The 26,157-nt window shown below is 49.4% G+C and overlaps 1 protein-coding gene across 2 annotated transcripts; it reads right to left on the bottom strand.

Moving 5' to 3' along the window:
* Positions 1 to 25,913, bottom strand: LOXL4 (lysyl oxidase like 4). Of its 2 annotated transcripts, none has more exons than XM_081863482.1 (15): positions 24,195 to 25,913; positions 12,956 to 13,240; positions 11,175 to 11,335; positions 10,619 to 10,824; positions 7,745 to 7,783; positions 7,135 to 7,351; positions 6,408 to 6,591; positions 5,756 to 5,910; positions 5,257 to 5,424; positions 4,856 to 5,018; positions 3,810 to 4,053; positions 3,170 to 3,285; positions 2,194 to 2,330; positions 1,964 to 2,075; positions 1 to 972 (listed from the first exon to the last, which is right to left on the bottom strand). In XM_081863482.1, exons 2-15 carry the CDS (start codon positions 13,212 to 13,214, stop codon positions 902 to 904), a joined length of 2,232 nt encoding a protein of 743 aa, XP_081719608.1. In that variant the 5' UTR covers positions 13,215 to 13,240; positions 24,195 to 25,913; the 3' UTR covers positions 1 to 901. The 2 variants fall into 2 exon arrangements, with proteins under 2 accessions (XP_081719608.1, XP_081719607.1); XM_081863481.1 differs by lacking the exon at positions 24,195 to 25,913 and adding an exon at positions 14,473 to 15,838.
* Positions 25,914 to 26,157: the final 244 nt, after the last annotated feature.

Consider the following 26,157-nt stretch of genomic DNA (forward strand, 5'->3'; position numbering starts at 1 on the left):
TAGTTTTTTTAAAAAACAAAACACAACAACCTTTATTGGCAGGAACAAGCTCTATGAAATGTGGAGACGGAGAGCCCTTGGCACTTGGGCTGGTGGAGTGGGGTCGAGGACTTTTCCCTGAGGTGACCAAGTAACCCCCCCCCTACACAGGGCCTTTGCCCTCCATGCTGTCGGCCATCACAGTCCATTGCACATTAAATAACTCCACAGATAGCACCAGGCCCTCTTCCCCAATCCCTTAAAGTTTAAGCCTCAGGAACGTCCCGGCTGGAGCGTGTAGCAGCCCAGACGCCTGGTTTCCCTCGGACTCAGAGATACGTCACAGGGTTCTGTGCCCATGGGCAGGAAGGTGGCTCCTCCATGCCAGTGGTAGAGGTGGGGATGCCTGTGGGACTAGCCAGCAAACAGGGCCGCCCCCAAATACGTGGGCTCCTGAGGCAGAATTCTTCAGCGGGTGGAGCTGGTTGAGGTAGTCACTCTGGGCTGGGCTGCTCCCATGCCCATCTGCCAGAGAGGCAAGAGGAAAGGGCCTCTTCTGAGCAGTGCTACTTTCTTGGCCTGGGTGGGGTAGGGGTGGGGGTGGAAAGAGAAGACTCTATAGCCTCCCAGCTCATTTCAGCCCCATTTTTGTCCGTAGCTGCCAACCTCTGTAAAAATAGGAAGCAGACCGTGCAGGCTGGGCTGTGATAAGCAGGCAAGGGGCAACAGGCACTGCAAGGATAGTTGTTGTTGTTGCTGCTGCTGCTGTTGCATGTCACCCCAAGGCTGGTGGTGAGGCAGGGAGACAATCCTTTCAGCTATCATTTTTGTGCCAGCTGGTATCTGCTGTTTGCTCTGAGTTTTGAGCAGGTTCTGGGCCCAGGAACAGTTGAGAACCTGAATTCCTTGCACCACATTTGCCTCAGACCAAGTTGCTGGCTAGTCTCTGCTGTGCCTCTTCATCCCATTCTATGTTGGCTCCATATTCATCGCCTACAAGTGAGAGGAAGAAACAGTGGCTTTGGGTTACTTTTGACGGTGACTCAGAAACTACAACTAATCCAGAATAAGGCAGCCAGACTGGTGACAGGGAGCAACCGCTGGAACCATATAACACCAATCCTAAAGGCTCCCAGGACATTTCCAAGCACAATTCGAAGTGTTGGTGCTGACTTTAAAGCCCTAAATGGCCTCGGCTCTGTATACCTGAAGGAGCACCTCCACCCCTGTCATTCAGCCCAGACACTGAGATTCTCCTCTGAGGGCCTTCTGGCGGTTCCCTCACTTTAAGAATTGAAGCTACAGGGAACCAGGCAGAGGGCATTCTCGGTAGTGATGCCCACCCTGTGAAACACCTTCCCATCCAGTCTCAATGAAATAAACAACTATCTGACTTTTAGAGGACATTTGAAGGCAGCCCTGCATAGGGAGGTTTTTAATGTTTGATGTTTTATGGTGTTTTTATAGTTTGCTGGAAGCCACCCAGAGTGGCTGGGGCAACCCAATCAGATGGGTGGTAAATAATAATAATAATAATAATAATAATAATAATAATAATAATAATACCCTAGTGGCCAAATTTGTGGAAACCTTTTGGAAAAAGTGTATTTCCAAGGTTTGATGGCTCATAACATCACTTTTATATTTTGTAATACCATAAAATATATATCAATGGAAAGATAATTAAATGAAGAATGTAATGCAACAAAATTGTAAAATTATCTGTATTCTATCAAAAGTTATAGCCAAATAACCAGAAAAAGGAAACACAACTTGCTTGGGTTGATATGCAGTAGCTTTCCTTCATTTGAATGTATTTTGGGGCATTTACATTCCCATTGAGGACCCAAATTCTGCCCACACCTTTTGCTGTCATACAACATAACATCATAACACTATGCATGTTCTGCAGTGCTGTTGCAGTGCACATCTCCCCCACCCAGCTTTGGCCATAGCCAAGGCTCCCTCGCTGTTCTCTTCTTACCCGTGTGGCACCCGTGTACCCAGATGCGGTGTCCGTCATACTGGCACTGGCAGCGAAGGACATTGTTGGAGAAATCCGACTCAGCTACCTCGTGTTTCGGATTCACAACCACCTGGTAGGGCAGAGGGTAGAGACTGCTGTAAGCGTGGCTCAGAGAGCTATCGTGGGAAGGGGATGTTCTGTGTCCAGATCGGTCCACCTGCCCATCCCTGTCACTTGCCACCACTTACCTGGAAAATGTAACTCCCACTTGGCACATCGGTGATGTCCACCCACTGGCAGTCAATGTCGTGTCTGTACGTGTCCCAGCAGCCCACGCTGACACCCTGCTCTCCAAAGTTGGCACAGGCAAAGCGCCGCTGCTGTCCTGTATGGGAATGACCATAGGCTGGGTTCTCAATGCACTGGTACAGAATAAGGCCTGCCCTGCATCACTACCGAGGTCCTCTGCTTTCAGGGGCTGCTTGCCTGCATAACTTAGAATCATAGAATTGGAAGGGACAATGAGATTCATCTAGTCCAAGCCCCTGCAATGCAGGAATCTTTTGCCCAACATGGGGCTTGAACCCACAACCTTAAGATGAAGAGCCTCATGCTCTACCGACTGAGCTATCCTGCTGACTTAAGCCTTTGAATTTTGCTGTGCTATTGTCTTCCTTAGTGGGTCATGCAAACCTCTGTTCTGGATAATGTTTTTTAAGGGTAAGGTAGAGGGCACTGGAGGGACGCGGGTGGCACTGTGGGTTAAACCACAGAGCCTAGGGCTTGCCGATCAGAAGGTCGGCAGTTCGAATCCCCGTGAAGGGGTGAGCTCCCGTTGTTCGGTCCCTGCTTCTGCCAACCTAGCAGTTCGAAAGCATGTCAAAGTGTAAGTAGATAAATAAGTACAGCTCTGGTGGGAAGGTAAACGCCGTTTCCGTGCGCTGCTCTGGTTCGTCAGAAGCAGCTTAGTCATGCTGGCCACATGACCCGGAAGCTGTACGCCAGCTCCCTCGGCCAATAAAGCGAGATGAGCGCCGCAACCCCAGAGTCGGTCACGACTGGACCTAATGGTCAGGGGTCCCTTTACCCTTTACCTAGAGGGCACTAAAGAGGACTTTATGGAATGGAGGGGGGGCGGGAGTGGCTTGGAACAAAGTTAGGGGACTTCAGCTGTAGAGGCAACCCCAGATTCTGGCTTTGCCCCTGCACCCTCTTGGCACTTACCATCTGGGCAGTTGGTGTCCTCCAGGCAGAAGCTGGCCTTGTGTCCTTGAGCCACCCTGGAGCCATTGAGAGTCAGCAAGTCATAGTGGGTGAAAACCTCTATGCTGTGGTAGTGCCTGTGGGAGGAAGGGCCATCAGGAGCCTGCTGTGCAATCGGGGAAGGTGAGGGTTGGGGAGAAAGTGGGCTGGGCTGGGCAGCAGCCACTGGAGCCCTTTTTTGGGGTGGGGAGGAGCAGAAATCTGCTGATCCATGAAGCCCGTCAGTGCAGGAGGATTAGGCGGGGCTGTCGGCTGAGCTACTATTATAGCTCTGCAACCCCGCTCACCCATAATGACAAGCCTGGTGTCAACGTTGCTATTTTCCCAGATGCAACAAACTCCGCTCGCACCACAAAACATCTCGCCGGGGGTAAATGCTGCTTTTTGGACACGTGAGCCTCATCTCACAAGGAGAGGAAGCCACTGGGTTTGGGGAGAGGAAAGGAAGTCTGGACCACATATGCATAGCAGGGAGAACCTGACAATCAGTTTCTGGCATCCAGCTCCAAATCCTGCACGTGCTCCATAGGGCACCTGCATCCCTCTGCTAGCGGTGAATATGGTGGGAGTGGCAGCGCTGCGTCAAGAGGGAACCCCCTACCTGTGGCACTGGTGCCAGATCCAGGCGTGGCGTCCGGTTTTTGGAAGGAAGTCAGCCCGGCCGAGGTTGTGGATCTGCGAGGAGAAGCGCAGCAGGCGCCGATGGCCGTAGGGCCACTCCATGCGATCGGCAGAGGCAGAAAGGCAGCCTTCCTCGTGCGCACAGGACAGCATGCTCAGTGGGCGGTCCTCTAGATAGGCAGTCTCCTGCACCATTTGGGCACTCATCACCAGATCTGGGGCAGCTGCAAAGAGAAGTCCAAAGTTACACGGGGTGTCACGCTGTCCCGACTGTGTGTGTAGTGGGAGGTTAAACTCTGAGGACAGACAACCCTGATCTGCCATACTGCTTCCTCCCAAGCGCCTCCCTAATAGCTGTATCCTTTTAACTTAGCGCTGACAAGAGTCCTTGGCTCAGCTTTGGCATATGGCCAGAGACAGGGCCTTGCAGAGCCAGGCAGAAGCCTGGACCAGGTAGATAATGTGCCCTCCCCTTTTTTTTTACCCTGGGGATAACTGAAGTCTTATAAACACATAAGTATATAAATAGTTTTCACAAAAGTTATGCTGACAAATAATTTTATTTCAAGGCCCCTTGTGATTGTGAATATGCTGACCAAGGCCCCTTTTGGAATCGGAGGCCCAGGCCAAGTGGCCCATATGGCCCCCCCCCCTCTGTCTGGGCCTGGCCAGACATGAATCTACCTGCCTTCCCCCAGGACAGAACTATGCTTCTCTCTTTTTTTTTATGTTTATATGCCAATTTTATCTTCCAAGGATCTCATGGTTCTCCTCTTCTCCATTTAATCATCACAACCACCCTGTGAGGTAGGCTAGGCTAAGAGATAGAAGGCGACTCGCCCAAGGTTATTCAAAGAGCTTCATGGCCGAGTAGGGATTCGAACCCTGCTCCCCCAGGTCCTGGTCCAAGACTCTAACAATTATGCCACGCTAACTCTCTACGTGGCTGCTACATCCCTGCAGATGTAGCTGCCATATCACGTTATGCGCTGTCACCAATGCTGGTCTGTTTCCCTTTCCACTCACTGCTGGTGCAGGTGACTCCGGCAGAAAAGCGCCCCCCTCCGGACGGGCAGTGCACAGGCCCATGGTGCTGGCACTCCAGGATGGAGAGTTCAGTGCCTTTGCAGCGCACGCCGCTCAGCACCACCTTGGCAGCGTCAGAGTTTCCCTGCCAGTACCACGTCTCCTGGAAAGAGAGCAAAGGCAATTCTGTTGAGCAAAACCCCACACGACCCTGGGAGCGTTGGGTGCAAAGCAGCCCTTCTTCATCGCACAAGCTCCAGGGCGCCCTGCTCAACTCCTCCCCAGCTCTGGATGCTTGGACAGGAAGCCTCAGCCTCCATCCATGCGACTGAGGAAGTGAGCCACGTGCAGCTGACTGCTCAAGGCAGGATCAGAACCTGGCTCTGGGTGCAAGAACTCACCTGGAGAGCATGGCTGGCAAAGCCCAGCCCCAGTTGCCGGCACACGACCATGGCTTCCTGGAGTCCCCAGTGTTCCCCACAAACGGCACCCCAGCGCAAGGCACCTCCCTTGGAAACCAGGATCTCAACCACGCCCTCCTCTGGAGTGCGCCCACCGGCCAGGCGTACCTGAAAGAGGGAAATGGATTAATGGGCTAGATCATTCCAGGGTAGTAAGGTCTGGGTCACAGGTGTACCTATGACCGCTGCTAAGAATTCAGAGAAGGAAAGGGCCCAGTGACTAAGGGATGCAGGCTTGAGAGCACCTCACCCAAGTGGCAGCTGTTTGTCTTCACATGGGCTTGAGATGGGCCTCAGCTGCTTTGCAGCCCCCCAGCCCTGAACTTTGGGCCCAGCAAGTGTCATTTCAGCTACCAGAGTCCAAAAGAATAACACCTGATTCCCCTTCCTCGTGTTATTTGTCTCACTCCCTGTGTGCCCCCAAGGAATCGGGTCTTACCTGGCTCCGAGCTTCTGTCCGGGGCACATTACAGCGAACAGCTGCATCTGCTTCGTGACGGCACCCTGTCTGCATCGCCCCTTGGGAGCGGCACTCTGCCAGCGAGCGCTCGTAGCCCCTGCACCGCACTCTTGTCAAGTGGATGGGACCCAGGCCTGTAACAGGAGCCGCTTTTAGTAGGGATGGACAGTCACCAGACTGGCCTCACTGCTTCCCCAACCTCTGTTTTCATGGAATTGTAGAGTCAGGAGGGACCATGAGGACCACCTAGTTCAACCCCCTACAGTGCAAGAATCTTTTGCCCGATGTGGGGCTCAAACCCCCGACCCACGATTAAGAGTCTCACGCTCTACTGACTGAGCTATCCCAGCACGATGTTTTGCTTGGCTCTTCCTCTCCCTGCTTCTTCTTCTTCCTCCCCTGCCTCAACAGTCCCTTGGATCTCTCTCCCCAGCCCACACTCTCCGTCACCAAAGATTCCTTCTGCCACCCTCCATGGGTCTCCCTTTCCCCTTCCAAACTGTGTGGCTCTGTGGCGTGTTCTAGAGGGAGGGACACCTGGCCCAGAACTGGTCCTTTCCTTGTCTCTCCTTCCCCCATAGGACGAGGGAAGCTCCCCTGTAATGCTTGCATAGCCTCATCCTCTACTCACCTTGGCCCAGCTGAGCCCTGGAAAGAGCTTCTCGTGCCGTGCCATATCCCAGTTGTCGGCACACCACACTGGCGGCAGGCAGGTCCCAGTCTTCATCACACACAGTGCCCCACTGGCCACCCACCAGCACTTCCACACGTCCTTCACCTATTTGTGCACCCGCACGGAGACGAACCTGCTGCTCCTGCAGGAGTGGAAAAGCGGATATGAGACAAAGCAGGCACGAGGGCACCTGCCTGTCTTGACAAAGCTGCCAACTTGAATAAAATACTGGCATAATAAAAAAATTGGGGAAAGTAAGCCCCACCCCACGTAACTGATCACAGGATGTGGCACACGCACACCGTTTGAATGGCAATGCCCACCAAATCTGGGGCAGCAGTCCCCTCAAATATTTTACTGGGGGGCCGAAGGGACATTGCCCCCTAGGAGCTGGCTACTAGGACTGGGTGACTTCTAAAGTAGCAATGGCAGGGAAGACCAAGAGGGAAATAATGGTTTTTTTGCCATGACAGTGCAGTTATTGGTGGAACCTACAGTTCCACTGCACCATCAGTTCTCCCACGCTTGATAGGAAGACTTTGGCCTAGTTCTTGGTTTTATAGTCTTATCTTTTGTAAACCACTTTAAGGTGTTTAAATTTTATGAAATAAATAAGGGAATCCTTCTTGCAAGGTGTGTCTGACACCAACTCTGCCCATTGGGAAATGTGCCCCCTTCTGCTTACCTCTTTGGGCTTGGCTTGGCCAGGCAGCTTGGCTCTGATAGGCTGGAACTGTGGTCCTGCTATACAGCTGACCAGGGCATGCATGCCCCCGGGACAGGAAGGTTGGTTCCTAGCTGGGGGAGGCACATGCAGCTTGCATTCACCCAGATGGGCCTCTGTGCCCAGGCACTTGATCCGGTGGATCCAGAACGTGTTGTTTGCAGTCAGGCTCTTTAAACTGTAAAATTAAAAGGCAGAGGTGATAGGGAGGTGGGTGGACCTCATCCCAAATGATCTTTCCTCTCACAATCTTTGCTGGTGCTTCAAAAATTTGCTGCTAAAAGCTCTTGGGAGCATGCAGGGAAAGGGGAGGGGGGCAAACGAATCCCTGAGACCCACATCTCACTTCTGGCTCTGAGCCTGAGGCAGACATTGCCCATCCTGACTTTTGGACAAGGTAGGGGTCATCAAAGGGGACTTTTGGACAGGAAAGGGGTCATCCTTGTGCAGAGATCTCATATTCTGGCCTCTAGAGATGATGCTTCTCCTTCCTAGCATTTCCAAGTCTCCTCTTATCACATTTTGATTGTGCACTGCTGAACAGAAGGACAAGACTGGTAAAAATCCTCACCTGGACCGTGGATCCTTCAGCTTCTGATTCCAGAGTTTCCTGAAGGGTGAGAAGATTGAATATCAGTGCATCAGGAGAGTGGTATTGAGAACACGCATGGTGTGTGACTGGAGTTGCCACTTCTATAGAGACCCAAATGTGCTTTCTATTGAGACGTTTTGCAGTGGGTTTTTCTGGGGGGGATGCAGTGGTACGCATACCCCTAAACATTTTGTGTATCTTTGTACTTTTGTCCATTTACTGTATTTATTTTTCCTGATTTGAACTATAAAATGGTGGTGGTGGGGGTTTGAGTCAAAATGAGAGTACGCCTAAACATTTTTTAAGAAAAAAAGCACTGACTTTTTGTTTAGATGGGTTCTTTTTCAAAAAGTTCATCATCATAGATTCTAAACACTTATTCTACTACTACTATTACTAATAGTCATAACAATTTATTTATTTATCACCTTTCTCACACATCTCAAAGTAATGTATGACATGTAATAAAAATAGGGGGGGGGGAGACCAACAACACAGAAAACTGCAGTAAATTTAAAAGACAAAATACAAAGTAAACACCCGTTCCAGAGCCTTATTTATCCAACTGCCCTTCCTTTCTCCCACTTTTTCCCTCTGGGGGAGCTACCCACATTTCAAACAGCAACTGGATGATGCTACTGTTGTCATGCCCTCACCACCACCAGACTCCTGGAAAGCTGCACGGTTTCTCCTGTAAACAAATTCCAGAGCTGTGGCAAATGGTACAAGAGTGCCAGCAGCCGCAGAAAAGGCTGGATAATCTAAATCAAGATTGTGCAGCTGTACCAAGGGCCTTGGCATCTTTAGCTGAATCCTCACCCTCATGGTCTGGGAAGATGGGCCCAAGTCTCTCCACAGCCCGCTTTGGCTGCAAGAAATATGTTGGTCTGGGGAGGAAGCCTCCCAGGCTCAGAGCCAGAAACAGCAGGTCCTTCTCCTCTGTGAGAAGCTGCCTGGGCCAGCCCCAGCCTTCTCTGTAATTACCCCACTGCGGTTTGGCTCATCCCGCCGGAGAGATGGTCCTGGCACCCACACCTGCTCATTGCAGGGCTATATTTATAGAGAGAATGGTGGGTGGAGCATGGAAGATGAGCAGAAGAAAACAGGGGCACGTGGGACTACCAGCACGTGAGGGGGGGGGCATGGTCAGATCCCACAAAGCCACAGGAATGGGACAGGACAGTCGTGAGAGACAAAAATGGACACTGAGGCAAGACATAGAGAGGCCATTGTGTCCCAGAAAGCCACTCATGTGCACCAGCCACCTGTGTATGCAGGACTATTGTGAAAATGGTGTTTTTAAAAAACCCCAAATCACATACTTCATAAGACTCTGGGGTAGCTCAGTTGGTAGAACAGGAGACTCTCAATCTCAGGGTTGTGGGTTCAAGCCCCAGGTTGGGCAAAAGATTCCTGCATTGCAGGCGGCTGGACTAGATGACCCTCGTGGTCCCTTCCAATTCTACAGTTCTATGATTCTATGTGAGAACAGCCATAGCTCAATGGTAGAGCATCTGCTTTGCAGCAGAAGCTCCCCAGTTCAAGCCCCAGCATCTCTAAGGTAGGGCTGGGAAAGTTTCCCTCCCCGAAACTGTCAGTCAGCATAGACAATAGTGTTAGAGATGTGGAGTCAACCCTAGAAGTTAAGAAATGCTAGGATTTGGGGTTCTTTGTGATATGAAGGGAGAATATAAGCTGCAAGGGGGTTCCTGGCTGGCTGAGGGAAGAGCAGAGCTGTGAGCATTACAACAGAGAACCATTTTGCAAAATTGCAAAATTGCAAAAGTAGATCAAAGACTATTCATGTATGCCACAACAGCAGCAAGAATTTTGTTAGCCCAAAGGTGGAAGTCACAAGAATTATCAACGATTGAAGGGTGGCAGACGAAGATGATGGACTATGTGGAGTTAGCCAAGCTGACTTTTAGGATCTGGAACCAAGGCGGCCAGAAATTCCAAAGAGATTGGAGTAAATTTATTGAGTACTTGAAAGATTATTGCAAAAATGTGAAGACACTAGCAGGACTGAAATAAATCTTGTAACGTAACATAAAAATAGTATCTGATCATGGACCAAAAAATAACTTAATGTATACTGAAGGACAGAAACTGGCAGTTGAAATGCGCATGCAATTTATTAGAAATTGGGAAACCAGTTGAAGGGAAGGAGGGAAGTCGTGTGCTCAGTGGAGCAAAAGTATTTGATTTGTGTTTGAAAAGTTGTTATATTTTGTGTTATAAAAAAAGAAAAATAATAAAAGTTAGAGAGCCATTGAGGGTCATCAACAACTCCTTGTCCCAGGTGTGACCAGGGACTGGAGATTTGGAAGGTTGCCAGGGTAACAGCTCAGGGGAGGGCAAGGGGTTTCTGGGAAGAAGAAAGAGGAGGAAGGGAAAATATTGGTGAGGGTGAAGGAAAGACTGCCTGCACTGCTGTGGACCATGCTGTAGGATCTGAACCTCCTCCATGCAGATGGAAGGTGTAAACAGGCAAATAAATGCTATTTCTTAAAGCATAACAACCTCCGCTGTGTCTTCTATTCTCAAAAGAGACACAGAATCTGTGTGGGCGCCTGAGATCCCGTGTGGGACAGGTGCCAGGCTTCTGTAACAATAGCAAGCAAGGCAGACCTAATCATCTGACTTAAACAGCTTCCGGTGTTCCTATGCACGAAATGCTTTCCCACCAAACACCCTGCACTGATGCATATGCACCCTTTGTGCATGCACATCAAGCTGTCTCCCATCATGGGTGCCCTCTGTCGCTTTCTCAGCCACATCTGCACCACTGCGCCCTGACAAGGCAACTTGCCCTTCCACCTGGGCAGCCCCCCTCCCCCCACCAGCTCTGACCTGTAGAAGCCTGTGGCAACTCGTCCTTCCTTGGGGAAGCCCAGCATCCCACACACCACTCGAGTGTTGTTGCGCGTCCAGCCGGCATCACACACCTGGCGCCAACGCCCGTGGATTTTCACTTCCAGGGCGCCTTCTGTGATGGGGGAAGCCAACTTGGCCCTGGCCAGGATTGGCTTGATACGCACCTCTTCCACTCTGGAGTCCTGTGCAAAAGAAAAGAAATGGTACGTGTTACTTCACCCGTCCACAGATGAGGGGAGACATGTTCCAAGGTTGGGTTTGTCTCCCATTAGGCTGCAGATTTATGGCCACTTACTGAGGAATATGTACTATGAAACTCAGTTCGGCTCACATCTGAGCAAATAGGCCTGAGATGTGGGTCTAAGCCAAATGTGGGGAACCTTTAGCTCTCCAGATGTTGCTGAACTCTGAGTCCCATCATCTCTACCCATTGGCCAGCTGGCCATGACTGATAGGAGTTATCGTTCAGCAACATCTGGAGGGTCAAAGGCTGTCCACACTTGTTCCAAGCCCCTCTTGCAGAGCTCCTCACCTGGATGCGTGCCGTAGCTGGGTTGGATCGGCGTAGACCTGTGCAGATCACGCCCGTGTCCTCGTTGTGGTTGCAGTCTGTCACACCCCAGCCATTGGATTCACACTCAGCCAAGGAACTTTCTGTGCCAGAGCAGCGCATGTTGTCCAGCCAGATGGGGCCTATGGATAGACAGAACAAGGATTCCTAGCTATTCTTTTTCCAAGCATGGCTGCCACAGCCTGATTTCCTCCAGGTAGGTGCCACTTTCCTAGGAAAACCCATACTCTCTGATTTATATTGTAAGGCAGGGGTAGGCAGAAAGCAGACAAAAACCTACTGGCAGGAGACCCCTGGGTGATCTTCAGTAGGTGATCAAGGGTTTCTTGGCTCCCAATTTTAGTTGCTTGGAAACAGGAATGATAATGCCATATTCCTGTACCCACTTCTCTGGGAGCAAGTCCCATTGAGCTATTTCTGGGTTAACATGGATAGGATTGTACTGTAAAAGAAAAGCACCTATCTTTTTCTAAATGAGGCTGCTGAGGGTGGGTGGAAAGATGGAGATGATTTTGGAGCAAAAAGACCCCTGAGTTCAGTTTGGGTACCAAAACCAGATTTCTGTGCTGCTTATGTGCTCAGTCGTTATAAATAAATATCTGCCTCTTTGGAGCCACTATTTTGTACCTGGTTCTGGATGGTGAACGCTGGGGTTCAAGTTTGGAGGGGGGATCCAGAGTACATCCCCTAAACCTGAAGTCTGCCCATCCCTGCTAAGGTAAATCTTCCCATTAGCACAACACCAAAGCATTTGACATTAGAACAAGGACTTAATTTATCATGCAGATTTCTCTAGGCAGATTGACTGTGCTAATCGGATGCCAGCCTATCTGCGGCGACATGAGATATTTTCAGACCTGAGATATTTTCAGTAGAATTACCTGACCGAAAAGAAAAGAAAAAAGCACCATGGATATAAATTAGCCTGAACGAAATACGCTGCATCATAGAGGGGGTCTGGCATTTCACAGCCCCCTAGACCTGGATGCATAGGTTCAAGATGGTGGCGTACGTTTCAGATGTGTGTGCCAACAGACAAGCACATTTTCAAAAGCAATTTCTGCACCTTTGGTGCCACTCCAGGTTGGCATCTCTGTGCCCTTGGCAAGGCAGCCAGCACTTTGGAACACTGAGCAGGGTTGAAGTGAACCATTAGCAGGGAGTTCCTTCTAAAAAACTCCAGGTGGCACACTTGCCCTGCTCTTTATGGTGCCCCTTGCCAAGAGCAGTTTTCCTGAGGTGTGCCAAACCAAATCTTCCACCCACTGAGAGCCCTTGGTGACACTGGAGCTGATAAGAAGGCTAGAGCCTGACCAAAGCACTCGTTTCTAAAAAGGAAATGTTCTGTACAGCTCAGACTGGCCTGGAAGCAGCATTTCAGTTCCTGAAAACAAGGGCCCATGATCTTAATGTGGACTGTGGTTACTTGACAGTGAAGACAATGCTCTCTGTACCTGCTCAGAGGTCCTCTTTGCAGGTCCTCAACTTGGAAACTGGGAATAGGTCAGAAGGCTGAAGTCTGCAGGATAGCTCAGTCAGTAGAGCACAAGACTCTTAATCTCATGGTCGTAGGTTCAAGCCCAACATTGGGCAAAAAGATTCCTGCATTGCAGGGGGTTGGACTAGATGACCCTCGTGGTCCCTTCCAGCTCTACAATTCCATGATTCTATTATGAAACCCATCTAAATCTGAGCCCAGCAGCAGCAGCACCCCATGTCCCCCCATTCCAGTTCCTCCTTACCATCTCCTGGGCCGTACTTGGCACTGTGCGCCCAGTTCACTGCACCTTCGTAGCCCAGCTCCCTGCAAGCCACGCCCGCCACATGGATGTTGAAGTCGTCGTCACACACGGTGCCCCACTGCCCATTGTACAACACTTCCAGCCGCCCTTCACCTACTTGGCTCCTGGGCCCCACCAGCCGCAGCTGAATCTGTGGACGCTGGGACCAGCTGGGCCCAGCCAGGCATGCCAGCAGGAGGAAGGTGAGATGAGAAAGCATCGTGGGTCCAAGGATGACTGGAAGACCTGGGAAATATGAGGAACCTGATTAGTGGAAACATAGTTTTCTGGGTAAGGAACAAGGTCAGCGGAACTCCCTGCTACAATGAAACCATGTTTGATCAGGTATCATTACAGACACACAAAGTTACAGTGTGAGAAGGAAAGAGGCTGGGTAAATCTAACAGGGTTGATCCTTCCCAAAAGACTGGATATTGTACTACAGCAGGGTCCTCCAGTTGCTGTTGGACTCCATCTCCCATCAGCCCTAGTCAGCACAGCCAATGGCTAGGGATGATGGGAGTTGTAGTCCAGAGTCATCACGTTAGTTTTTCCCATCCTATTGTCATGCTAGGGACAAATGAAGACAGAATAAAACTATGCAGTTAAATGGTTTCTATTGTTAGTTACTGCGACTGATTTTTTAAAACATTTCTATCCTGCTTTTCCACTGGAGACTTTCAAGGTGACTTGTAACACAGTATTTTAAAAACTAACACTCGTTTGGGAGAGTGTGTGTGAAAACAGCCAAAACAAAAAATTCAGGACCAGGAAATGATGATAGTTATCCCACGCGAAGCACCTAACACTGATACCGTACAGGGTTTATACAAAACAAAAAAACGCACAGCCCGTTCCTCCAGGATGAATGGGTGGCCGACAGACAGATGTGGAGGGACAGAGAGACAGATGTGAACAGTTTGAGGCAAGAACATTCCAGCCACCCACACGCGCGGGATGGTGACTTATAATCTTCTGCTGAATACCTCCAATTCAGAGAGCTGAGATGTTTGTTTGTCTGCTTTTCCTTTATTTAGACGCTGCCTTGGGTGGTTTGGGGGGGGGGGGGAGGCGGGGGTAGCGGTTGTCAGTGTTTTCACCTGAGAACGCAGAGCTCACAGAATCGGAAGAGACTCCAGAGTTATCTAGTTCAAGCCCCTCATGGGAGAGAAAAGGAAACATTGCTGGACCCTCCCCTCTTTTATCGCTATTTTCCCAATACACGCCCCCCCCCCTCAAAATCAACAGAATGCACTTGCTGTTGAGATCCATGTTCCATTACTTTCTACCACCTGGTGTGTGGTTTTTTTTGGGGGGGGTTCTGTCTTGCAAAATAACTGACGCGCCCAATTTTTGGGGGAAAGAGTTGCAGGGGACACCCCATCTCCCCACCCCCAAAATAACAAATCTCCCCAGAAATCCAGAGCCAATCCCGCAAAACCTCTCTCCCCAGCGAGACTTTCCGTCTGAATACTCACGTGCACGCGCGGCTCAGCCAGTCCAGGAGAAGGAGAGACGGGGCAACAAGTGAGCGATGCTGGCGGCCACGAGCGACGGAGCCGGAGAGAAGCGCAGGGGCTGCGGGCGCTCAGGCGGCGTCGATCCCGACCAGGATGTCCACGCGGAGCAGAGAGCGAGAGGTGAGCCGAGCCTGTCTCCGCGCTGCCGCCTCTCGTCCGCTCCGTCCGCAGCCCGTCCCGTCCAGCCTTTTTATCGTGGCGGCCGCCCCCTCTGGCTCTCGGACAGATCCGAGAAGGGGCAGGGCAGGACGGAGCCTCGACTGCCTGGATGTTCAAGAGGGGGGGGGGCCTTCAGAAAGCGCCCACGAATAGGGTGGCCGCAGCCTGCCGCTGCTTTCTCCATCTCAGGGGGAAAAACACTTTGGGCAGGTCCCTTTGCGTTTAAATCAGGGCTGGGGAACTGGTGGTCCTCCAGATAGTGTTGGAGGGCTTTTTCCATCATTCCTGACCATCGCTCTTGCTGACTCCGGCTTTTGGGAGCCAGAGTCCAATAAGAAGATTCCTGCTTGCCCAGGGGTTGGAATAGATGGCCCATGGGGTCCCATCCAATTCTACGATTCTATGATTCACAGGTTCGCCAGCCCAGTCTTGAAAGCTGCCAAGAGAAGAATTCAACAGCTGAAGCATTGGTGCATCTGGGGTAGACTTCACCTGTTGGATATCCTCCTGAAAGGGCATCTGGGCAGAGAAAAGGGCAATGTGATTTGCAGGGAGGATGGGGAAGTCCCTGCCAGGATGCTGCCAGTTGAATGCTTGTGTTTGTGCCTCTCCAAACCTTACGTGTCCAGGATTGAGTTGGCCCAAAGTGCATGGGCATCCTGTGACCCTGTTGGATGACCAGGGCTGGAGAGAGAAGCTATGCCACACATTTAAGGGGAAACCCAAGAGGCTCTCTGGCCTGATGGGTGTGTGTGGAAGGTTTCTCTTTTGAAGAAGGGTAGAGGAAGCTAAAGCAGCAGCAATACAGACTTGCTCCTGATACACCCTAATAGTTGGCATCGCTCCTGGAGCAGGATTGGAATCTGAGTAAACTTTTCCTGCATTGATCCTATCAACATCCCTGGGATGGGAAACCTTAGCTCTGTCCCAGAATGCCCACGTGGCCACAGCCAAGTCTCACCATCTTCCTTAACTTCACTAAGCAGAAGCTTGAAGGCTCTGCCATCTCAAGTTTTGAAATCTTTAGATTTCAGACAAAACCAAGCAAGATTCCTGGTAGGCAGTTGTTTCCCCAAAATTGTTCTCCAAAGGAAATAAGAAGCCTGTGTTTCAAAGGCTACAGATGATGGATCTCACATTAGGTTTCACAGGTAGCAGTTCTGATTCTCTCTCTCTCTCTCTTTCTCTCTCTCCAACAAAGAAAGAGGATCTTTGCCTCTCTGCTCCCTTTCATGTGAGAGTCTGCCTAATCACAAGAGAGCCAAGGCTGTGAAAAGAATGAAATGCAGGGTTCAAATGCTCAGGCCTTGGATGTGGAGTCAGCTTACATCAAAGCCTGCCTAAGACATTTTTCTGCCTGAGGAAAGACAAGATGGTGCCTTCTCCTAGTCAATGTATGGAAACCAGCTACATTGGCAGTTGACTCTTCCACACTGGCAACATGGCAATGCCCTCAACTGAATCTGACGGTACCAGGCTAGCCTGAGGGTGGGGTGCAGGGCTGGTCATGTGGTCTTCTGCACACCTCTGTCTGTTCCACACTCCTGAGCATCTGCCTGACTCTGCCTAATGGTAGGGTCGGCACCAAATTACATCTCAACACAGTGTCCTCATCTGCATAATTATTCTCACCTAAGGTTGTACCTACAACAATGGTCTGCTCAACAAAATTGCAAATCTCCAAAACAGCTTGCTGCTGGTTATTCACACAACCCTTCCCTTCAAAAGACCGCAGGACCGAGAATCTTCTAAGGGCACTTTCACACAACCTTTTAAAAGAAAAAACTACCATCCTGATTTCTTGTGGGGATATTAGACAGTATCAGCTATTTAATGAGCATCCGCTCTTATTTGTTTTCAGGGCAGTTAGATGATGTTGCATCAAAGCAAGTGTTATTCCACACTTTCCAGAGTATTTCCCAGCACTTCCCTTTATCACAAAAAATCTGACCATTTGAGGAAGTGGGTTTGTCGCACTAGACCTCCCAGTCAACTTTAATTGTACAACCTGAATTTGCAGGTGTGTGATGGAATCCCACCCGAAAATAGCAACAGTCTAGATATGCCCTTTGATTGCAAAATGTACTTCTCCCCCGAACGTCCTCTATAATAACAGAACTGGTGATACAAAGGAATTCACCAGTCCACAGACTAGACGCCTCTCCTTTTAGGATATTCAAGAAAATCACAGGTGCATTCAGGCTGAATAGAGGAAAAAGAGGAACTGAGGCGGTGATTCTGTTTCATTTATCCGGGAAGACCTGATGGAAGATGAGCCCACTTGTAGAACTGAGAGATCCAATGGCATTTATGCAAACAAAAAAGCCTGCAATGATGCTCATTCAAGGGATAATTTCATTGCTTGTGAGGAATGTTTGCTTTGTGACTAATCTTAAACATACTTATTTTTCACATTATCCACCACAGGGAGGAACTGTGCATTACTTCAGCAAATGTGTTTGTTGTCTAATTATAATGTGGAGGCATTTGCAAGGAGAATCAATAAATTCATCCGGCAGTATTTCTCTTGTAACCTTTCCCCCAGGCCTTCTCCCCAAGCTAGGTTCCTTTCCCATCTTTGAAACAGCTTGTCGTTGGGGTAGGGGAGAGAGAGAAAATGGTCCCCAAGACATTGTGAATGCTGTGCCAATATAAACTACTTTCTTCCAGTTTTTCTTGCTGTTATTGTTCCACTGGAGATTCAGAATTCTACTTCTCTGGTGGATTTTTTTTAAGGATACCCCATCTGCAGCATGTAATTCCTTAGCAACAAGGTTAGTTCTGCCCTCTTCCACTATGTGCAAATAGGCTGCGGTGGCTGGTGCAGTGCCCATTGGGATTGGTGGGGCAGGCGTCATGAGACCAACAGTAGGCGGAGCCAGAACCAGTGACAAGCAGAGATGCCCCTGCTTGGTTAGAAGGCAGGCTGAGGTTGGGGGGCAGAGCCCCCTCTGCTCTTAGAGACATGCTTCCACTTGACAGAGGAATGCACCAATGAAATGCCAGAGAAGGGGCTGTGGGTCAGTGGCAAAGTGCAGGCTTTGGCTGTAGAAAGGTCCTATACATATTCAATTCCTGACATCTCCAGGAAGGACTGGGAGACATTCCTGACCAAAACCCTGGAGAACCATTCTCAACCTGTGGGTCCCCAGATGTTGTTGGACTACAACTCCCATCACCCCTAGCTAGCAAGGCCAGTGCTCAGGGGTGATGGGAGTTGTAGTTGAACAACATCTGGGGACCCACAGGTTGAGAACCGCTGATAGCGGCTTGTGTAGACCAAGGGTCAGCTTGAGGGCCACGTGCAGCCCTTGGCCTAATACCATGCTGATGGCAAGAAAGGGAGGGCAAGAGTGGGTGATCCACCACCTTCTGACTCCAGCCCCACCTAACACTGGCTCCAGCCCCACCCACCTCTGACACGTGGGCCCAGACAGCTCATACTCTGGCACTGCCTGTGGCAATTCAACTCTCGATAGAGAAAAGGTTCCCCAGCCCTGATGTAAACAATGCTGAACTAGATGGGCCAATGATCTGTCTCCGTATAAATCTGCTCCCCAAATTCCCAGTAAACTCCCTAGTAGCAACTATTAAAGTGCTATTATATTGGGGGGGGGGGGGAGAAGACCTCCTCTTCTGCTTGCAAAATGGCTTCAGGGTAAACTTTCATCTTTACAGGTTGTGACCATTTGTCCCTTCGGAGTATTCTTGCTCTCTCCAGCAAAGGCTTTTAGAGGATAACAGCTCAAGATAACTAATAGAGAGCTCTGCTCTCTGTCAATCATTTCCACCTTCAAGAAGCTGATTGACTGGGGACACCATCAATGGGGGCAACTCTCTCCCATCTGTCTTGCTTAATAATAGCCACCGATATTCCCATTTCCTCCTCGTTTTGCCTAGTCATGTCTTTTAACCGTGTTTAGGAATGCTGGCCCTCTAGCTGCAAGCTGCGAAGATTAATGGCTCGCTGCGTGAAAAAAGATGCATGCTTTGTTTTCAATGTGTGTGTCAATTTTATGGGCTTAAAAAAACGTGAGCCTATGGGCACTTGTGCAACATGTGAGGATATTTGCAGGTCATGACCGTGGGTGTATAATGTGTGCACAAATGCATTAAAATAGGCTCTATTAAGGGTCACACAGACACAGGCACCACTCCAAAACAGAAAGAAACATGGGAGCAGAAAACAGACCTCGTTTCCCTGATTTTTGATCACTTCTGAACTCCATGTAGAGCAAGGATGTGCTCTGCAGGGAGCTGGCTTCTGGCCCCAGGCCAGTTGGCAGACCAACTCTGTGTTGCAAAGATGTCTGCAAACGTGACTGGCAACATCAACCCCACCCGGTGGGAATCCCTTGCTGTGCCTGGAAACAGACAGTCAGGTCTTGTGTCAACAGCAGTGGCCAGAGGAGAAATGACTGCTGGGTGGAGCACAGAGAGAAGAAACTCCATGGTGCATGTGCAGCAGGACAACTGGATGCCTTCGTTTGCCCCAGCTGCAACAAACCATGTCTCTCCTGCATTGGCCTCTACAACCACAGCAGAAGCTGCAACTGTCCAACAGCTTGATCTCACCCCACCCCAAAGGCACACTCCTCCATCGTCTCCCAAGACAGATGGACACCATCAGCAGATGCACGACTCATCAGTTGCAGCCAGCTTTAATTTAGCTCTCCTCTTCTCGCTCCTGGGATTCTTCTGATAGCTCTGCCAAGGCACCTTAACCACGGTCCACAGCTGTACTCCTGCGAGGTGTCTCCTTGGGCTGCTGCCTTCCCCCTGCAACACTTCCTTGGGACTCATCCTGGCCCTGCCCATCACGGTCTGTGGCCTCCGCCTAGCAGCAACTAGCCCCGTTACAAGGCTGGAAATAAACAGGAAGTAGCGTTGCCCATGCCGTAGTCCACATCCCAGGCAGGAATGTGCCAGTGGCTACAGGCTGTTTGCTTAGAGTTTAAGGAGTAGGTTCCTGGCATGAGGAGCCAGAAAAAGCACGGCCCCAAATACCCCTGTGAGCTCACCATTCTGGCAATCCTTTGCAGGGAAAGACCGAGACCACGGAAGAAAAAAATCATGCCCCTATTTCTTATGAGAAGGGCACAGGGGAGCATCCTCCCGTGTCTGTTGGCAGAGTCCTGTGGCTACCCACTTGTGCCCAGCTTGGTCAACCAAGAGGCTGGCAGTGGCACAGTTTCTGCATCTCTGCCCAGCACTTGGCTTCTGGCTATATGATGTCAAGGCACGAGCAACTGCCAAAATACCAGATCCTTCCAAAAATGACTGCCTTTGACCTAGAGCTGTCAGCAGCAGGGCAGCTGCTCTGTGCAAAACATGAGGAGAATAGGCAAGATAGATGGCCTTTGGATTGCTGGCTGGGGTGAATCAAAGGGAGGCTCTGCCCATCCTAAGCATCATTGAACCAGAAAGGGACACTCTTCCTGCCACGTGGGCTGATGATAATTTGTTTTCCTGCCCGTCTTGCCAGTTTTGGGAAGATTTGCCAGGACGCGTCATTGGCCAAGTATCTGCAAATATCAGGGATGCTTGTCTTGATCCAGCTCAGATGCTTTGCACATTTCTTACAATCAGATCCACTCTCCTGAGTGACTTGTCATAGCATAGAAAAAAAGGAGTGAGCTGAACCAATTCCTCAGTGGCATCTCAACCAAGCTGCCACCACTTTACCATCCATTTTAACTCAACACAGGTAAATCTGGTTAACTCAATCACAGCAGCATCTATTTCTTTGCAACATTGGAGATTCCAAGCTCAACTTTCATACTTACTCCTAATGCCGTTGTTTCTGTAGCACTTCTATCTTGCCTTTGCTCTAAAGGAGTTTAGTCCCCCTTTCATCCTCACACTGACCCTGTGAGGTAGGTTAAGCTGAGAGACAGTGTCTGGCCCAAGGTCACTCAGAAAAGTTTTGCAGCTAACTGGGGATCTGAATCCACGTCGCCCCAGCCGCAGGTCTAAATCCAGGGCTGCGCGGGAAGATGGAGCTTTCGTATAACCAAGGCAAATCACACAAACAAAACAAAAACGGTTATTTAGGAACAACAGAAGAGAACATAAAACCATGTATATAAGATGAAGGAAGCATTAAAAACACATTCTAGCTTAGCTATGCATCAAATTAGTTTCAGAGACAAAAGAACATGCCAGAATAATATGGGCTGATACTCATGCTCTGAGTTACAAGAGGGTATAATAAATTTATGAATGCAGATAGGCATTAACTTCTCTTTTTTTGCTCCAGCTTTACACACATGCCTCATTGCCACAGTAATGCAATTCAGAGGTACACACTGAGGTCAAAAGGTAGCACTTTTTTTTAATGCAAAATAGATTTGCTGTTGTTTTATTTATTTAAAACATTTATAAACTCACAAGCCTAATATTTTTAAAAGAGCACTAGGAAGCATGCAACTTAAAAACAGTTCACAATGGGTGGTATTCTGCTGTGTTTTGCTCAGAATAGACCCACTGATATTATTTTTTTAAAAAAATTACAGTATGTCATCCTTAATGGACATATTCAATCATTAACTGAATATTAATGAACATGACTGTTATGTCCATTAATTTCAAAAGGTCTACTCTGACTAAAACTTAGCCGAGTGCCATCCAATAGTATTACAACAAAAATACTACACAAACCTACATGCACCAAGGACCAATTTAAACATGATTTGGGAGATTCTTGATCAGGCCTCCCATTTATTAAACACAGATGAAAGGGTGAAAGAGAGCCATGGTGCAAGGTAAGGGGCTTATCCATATTCCCCCATGTAGCACCTCTGATCTTAATCCCCCCCACCTGCTGTTAGCCATGGGGGTGGGAGGAGGAGAGACAGGAAATATATGGGTATCAGTTTTTCTGCCCCCCACCTGCTGTTCACAGCCAACTGTAATTGCGGGGATGGGTTTTTACTGGGGCTGTGGTGTGGGGGGAAATGTTAGCCCCCTCCTCAAGTGTCATCTTGGCCTGCTTTCAAATGACTCCTTCTCTCACAGGTGCTTTTAACCCAAGAAAAGGGTGTTGGGTGTGATGTGGGCGACTCACATCACATCTGCTTTGGACCTGAGACAGAGAATCTGGTGACACCACGAACCTGCGTGGTTTAGCCAAGAACAGAATGGATGCTGGTTATGATTCAAAGCAAACAAGACACTGGCAGTGAATCATACAGCAAGGAAAGAAACCTGTTGTTCAATGGAAAGTGGTTAATACATCAGGAAATATATGTTTAACCTATACAACCTGCATAAGAAAAGGAGAACAAGCCGATTCACAGCTTAGCCTGCAAATATAGCAGGCTGGCCAGTTTGAAAATGGCTCTGCTTTGCTCAAGAAGACTCTCCAAAGGATTGCAGAGAAGCATAGATCCATTTTCTCCACCCCAGTCCAGCTGGGCCGCTTCCTTCAGACTCATCCATCAAAAGCCAGACCTGCCTGCGCAGATGCATGTGCAAAGGAAATATCTCGGGGCCCCACATGGCTTCTAATGGGACCCTGTCACCCCACTGATTTAGCGCAGCTCACTTCAGACGCGGTACACAAAGCAGGACGAATGATTGGGGAATCTCAAAAGTAGAAAGGAATGCCACCTGCTTTACCCTCATCCATATTTGTCAAATGGCCCACCTTGGACGGGCAGGAATTAATCCCTCTTGTGTTTCATAGAATCATAGAGTTGGAAGAGACCACAAGGGCCATCGAGTCCAACCCCCTGCCAAGCAGGAAACACCATCAGAGCACTCCTGACATATGGTTGTCAAGCCTCTGCTTAAAGACCTCCAAAGAAGGAGACTCCACCACACTCCTTGGCAGCTGTTGAACAGCTCTTACTGTCAGGAAGTTCTTCCTAATGTTTAGGTGGAATCTTCTTTCTTGTAGTTTGGATCCATTGCTCCATGTCCGCTTCTCTGGAGCAGCAGAAAACAACATTTCTCCCACCTCTATGTGACATCCTTATATATATTTGAACATGGCTATCATATCACCCCTTAACCTCCTCTTCTCCAGGCTAAACATGCCCAGCTCCCTTAGCTGTTCCTCATAAGGCATCGTTTCCAGGCCTTTGACCATTTTGGTTGCCCTCCTCTGGACACGTGTTTACTTATTGCTTTCCCAAAGACCCATCAAGCCCAGGGCTGACTGGCTGCATCTCTTTGTGGGTCTCTTGGGGGGGGGGAATACCCTCCCAGCCCCAATACTTGAAATCTTCAATGGGAAATTAAACCCAGGACTGTATACATAATAAATAAAAACCCACCATTTCCTACTAAGCTGCAGTTTCCTTCCCTAGATCCCTTGCAGGCCTTTTGCCCATGGCAATAAGAGCATCCTTTCCCCCTGCACCTGCTTGTTTTGTTTCCTCTTCCTCCTCTGACCTGCCCACAGAGCACTCAGCTCTGCTGCCATCGCAGCTCAAGGCTGGGAAGCTGTTGTGTCATTGACTGCCTGGGCTGGGCACGCCCATTTGCCAGTCCAACGTGGCACAGGGCGGAGCGGAGGAGGCAAGCTGGTCCTCCCTGCCGGCTGCTGCCTCAGCACGTGTCAGGCCCTTGGCCCGGGATGTTCTGTGGTTAAGGCCAGGGAGCAGCTCAGGCAGCACTAAAAACAGCTCCGCCTGGAGCTATTCTCATCCCGTCAATATTTATATAGCTGTCTCAGGTGCAGCACCTCGTTCCAGGGACGTTTTATTTAGGGGCTGGTGGGAGGCAGGGCGCAGAGTTCAATTGGGAGAAGCGTCAGCAGTAGGAAGAGGTTTCGGAGGCCGAGCCAACGGATAGAAGAGCATTCAGCTCCCCACGGAGGCTGACGGCTAGCCTGCAAGAGCTGGCAGGGATGGGGAGGGCACCCTTAGGCCACACAAACACTCCCTGCTTCTCCTCTTCCCACAAAGGCAGGCAAGGAGAAGATGGAAGGAGGAGGGAGACTCAGGGCAAGATGCTGTGCAATAGGAAGCTGGAGGCTGCCATCTCCTTTTCAGAAAGCACCCTGTAGCCTGGTTTGGATTAACGAGTATTTCAGGGGAGCCTGTGTTGTGAGCCATACCTTGCCCAGAGTGCCAAGCCTGCAGTCAGTGCCAAGCCGGGTCTATGAACTTCTTCATACAATGCTTCTTTTTGGGGGGTGCTAGTGGAAATTCCACCACCCCCAAATGTGGTTTTTTGGGGGGTGGGAGGGTGGCTGTCTGGGAGGGATTCTTCTCTGTGGCAGCACCTAAGCTGCGTTGTTCACTCCACATAGAGGTACACCTAGCAAAGCTTTCAGCATATGCTAAAGAAGCATTTCTTTACCCTGGCTTTTTACAGCTGAGATAAGTACATAGAATTGTAGAGTTGGAAGGGACCCTGGGGATCATCTAGTCCAACCCCCTGCAATGCAGGAATCTCAACTACAGCATTCATGACAGAGGGCCATCCAACCTCTGCTAAAAAAAACCCAAACCAGCAAGGAAGGAGTCCACAACCTCCTGAGGGAGACCATTTCACTGTCAAACAGCTCTTACCGTCAGAAAGTTCTTCCTGATGTTTAGTCGGAATCTCCTTATAGGTGATGTCTTAGGACCTTTCTCATTCTTCTGATTGTAAATTGTTTCAACTGTATTTTTAAAACAGTGTAACTATCATAACAGCTTCCTATGCTCCTCAAGAACATCATTATTTCATTTATGTATCCAGTATTATTATTCTCATTTATGAATCTCTCCGTATCCGGCATCTGAGAATGACTTACAATACTGTCCTCACGTGATAAAACTACTACATATAGAAAAACAGTTTAAACAATTGCACATAGCGAACGATTCAAATATAAAATGTATAGAACAACTGAGCAAGGTACTTCATCCTTTAGGGGGTGAGTTAAAAACATTTCAGAAGCTGTGCTTTCTAGCAATTCCATTGGCCCAGAGGCAGCCAGGGTGTGGGGAGTGAGCCAATGGCAGAGCAAAAAGAGCAGTCCCTGGGACTGCAGGGATGCTTAACCCAAAGTCAAACCAAGGATGGGTGAGCAGAGGCCAGGGAGGAGGCAGAGGGGCAGGGAGGCATGGACAGCTGAGCAAGAGAAGAAGCCTCAGTGCTCTGGGTGTGTCTGAAACCCTGAAGTGCAGCATATGACATTTCAGCCCTCTCCTTCTCCTCCTAGGTAAGCTGACTGGGAAGACAACGTCCACAAAGGGCCATCAGTCATACTGGTTTCCATGCAGGAAATCATGACGCATGCATGGCCCTCTGGTGTCGGAAAAGCAGGGACACCTTGAGTGAAGAAGGGTTTCCACTTCTTGGGAGCACTGAGGTTAGTATTCTTATTACCTCGGGTGACCTGCTCCACCAACTTAAGGAACCCAAGCTGTCCAGAGGCACTAGCCAGGATCAGCAGCTCCTGCTTTGGGGAGTTGTGGCTCTCGTAGGCCATGGGAGACCTGCCTGCTTCTCAGCTCCTACCAGGGCCCTGCTCCAATGCCGCGTTCATCATCCCTGCCACGTTTCGCTATATCTCAAGCAGGAAGGCTTTCCGTCAGCCTCGATGCAGCGGGCACAGTGCTTGCCAGCTACTGCTGGCGATGCTAAAATAGCTGTACATAAGGCCGGCATGACATAAAACAATGAGAAGTATGGAACTGCCTTAGCAAGGTAGTTATCGCTGCTGTATTTGGCTTTGCGCTTGTTAAACATTGCTAAATTATGCTAAAGGAGCAATGCTTCCACCTAGCGGAAGCGATTGGTCCAACAGGCACAGAGCGGACGTTCAAAGGAGTTAAGGTGGGTTTTGTGTCACTTTCATGAGGCTGTACTGTGGCTCTTTCAGAGAGGGGAAAGTCTGCGAAAGCATCCACTGGCCATCTAGGGTAGCCATATGTCCTCTTTTTCATGGGCAGAGTCGTCATAGCGATCCATAGTTAAATGTAGAAGTCGGCAAATGTGTCCTCTTTTTTCTCTCTTCAAAATATGGCAACGCCAGGGCAGCATTACATAGTCGAGACCCAGGGCACAGAGAATTTATCAGCTTATAATTTGCCATTAGGCAAAATTAATTGCTCTTGCACTTATAACTCCAGTCACTGTCATACACTGGAAAAGCAAACACTAAAAAGAAAGGAATCAAGAGGTTGCAAGGGGAAACATGCCGGATTATGAATCAGCAGGGCAATGGTGCAGCAAGAGAAGCTTCGTGGGTTGCATTTTGACTGAGCCAGCATATTCTGGAGTTGACAATGTTTAGGGAGCCCCTCTGGCGGGGGGGAGGGGGAGGAGAGAGCTCTGCTCATAGCTCTTGGCATTTATTTATTGTATAGAACGTGCTTTCCATTTCTTCAAAGCAACTTTCTGACATCCTCATTGTGTAAGACGCTTAACTTAAACGGCATCAGTTGCAGAGCATTACATAACACAAAGTCGTCCGTCAGCACGAGACTTTTCTCCTTGGGAAAGTCCGTCAACTGCTGCACACAACCCCCATTTATTTCAATT

Source organism: Podarcis erhardii (genome assembly GCF_964252035.2).
Source record: "Podarcis erhardii genome assembly, chromosome: 5".
Taxonomy (NCBI): domain Eukaryota; kingdom Metazoa; phylum Chordata; class Lepidosauria; order Squamata; family Lacertidae; genus Podarcis; species Podarcis erhardii.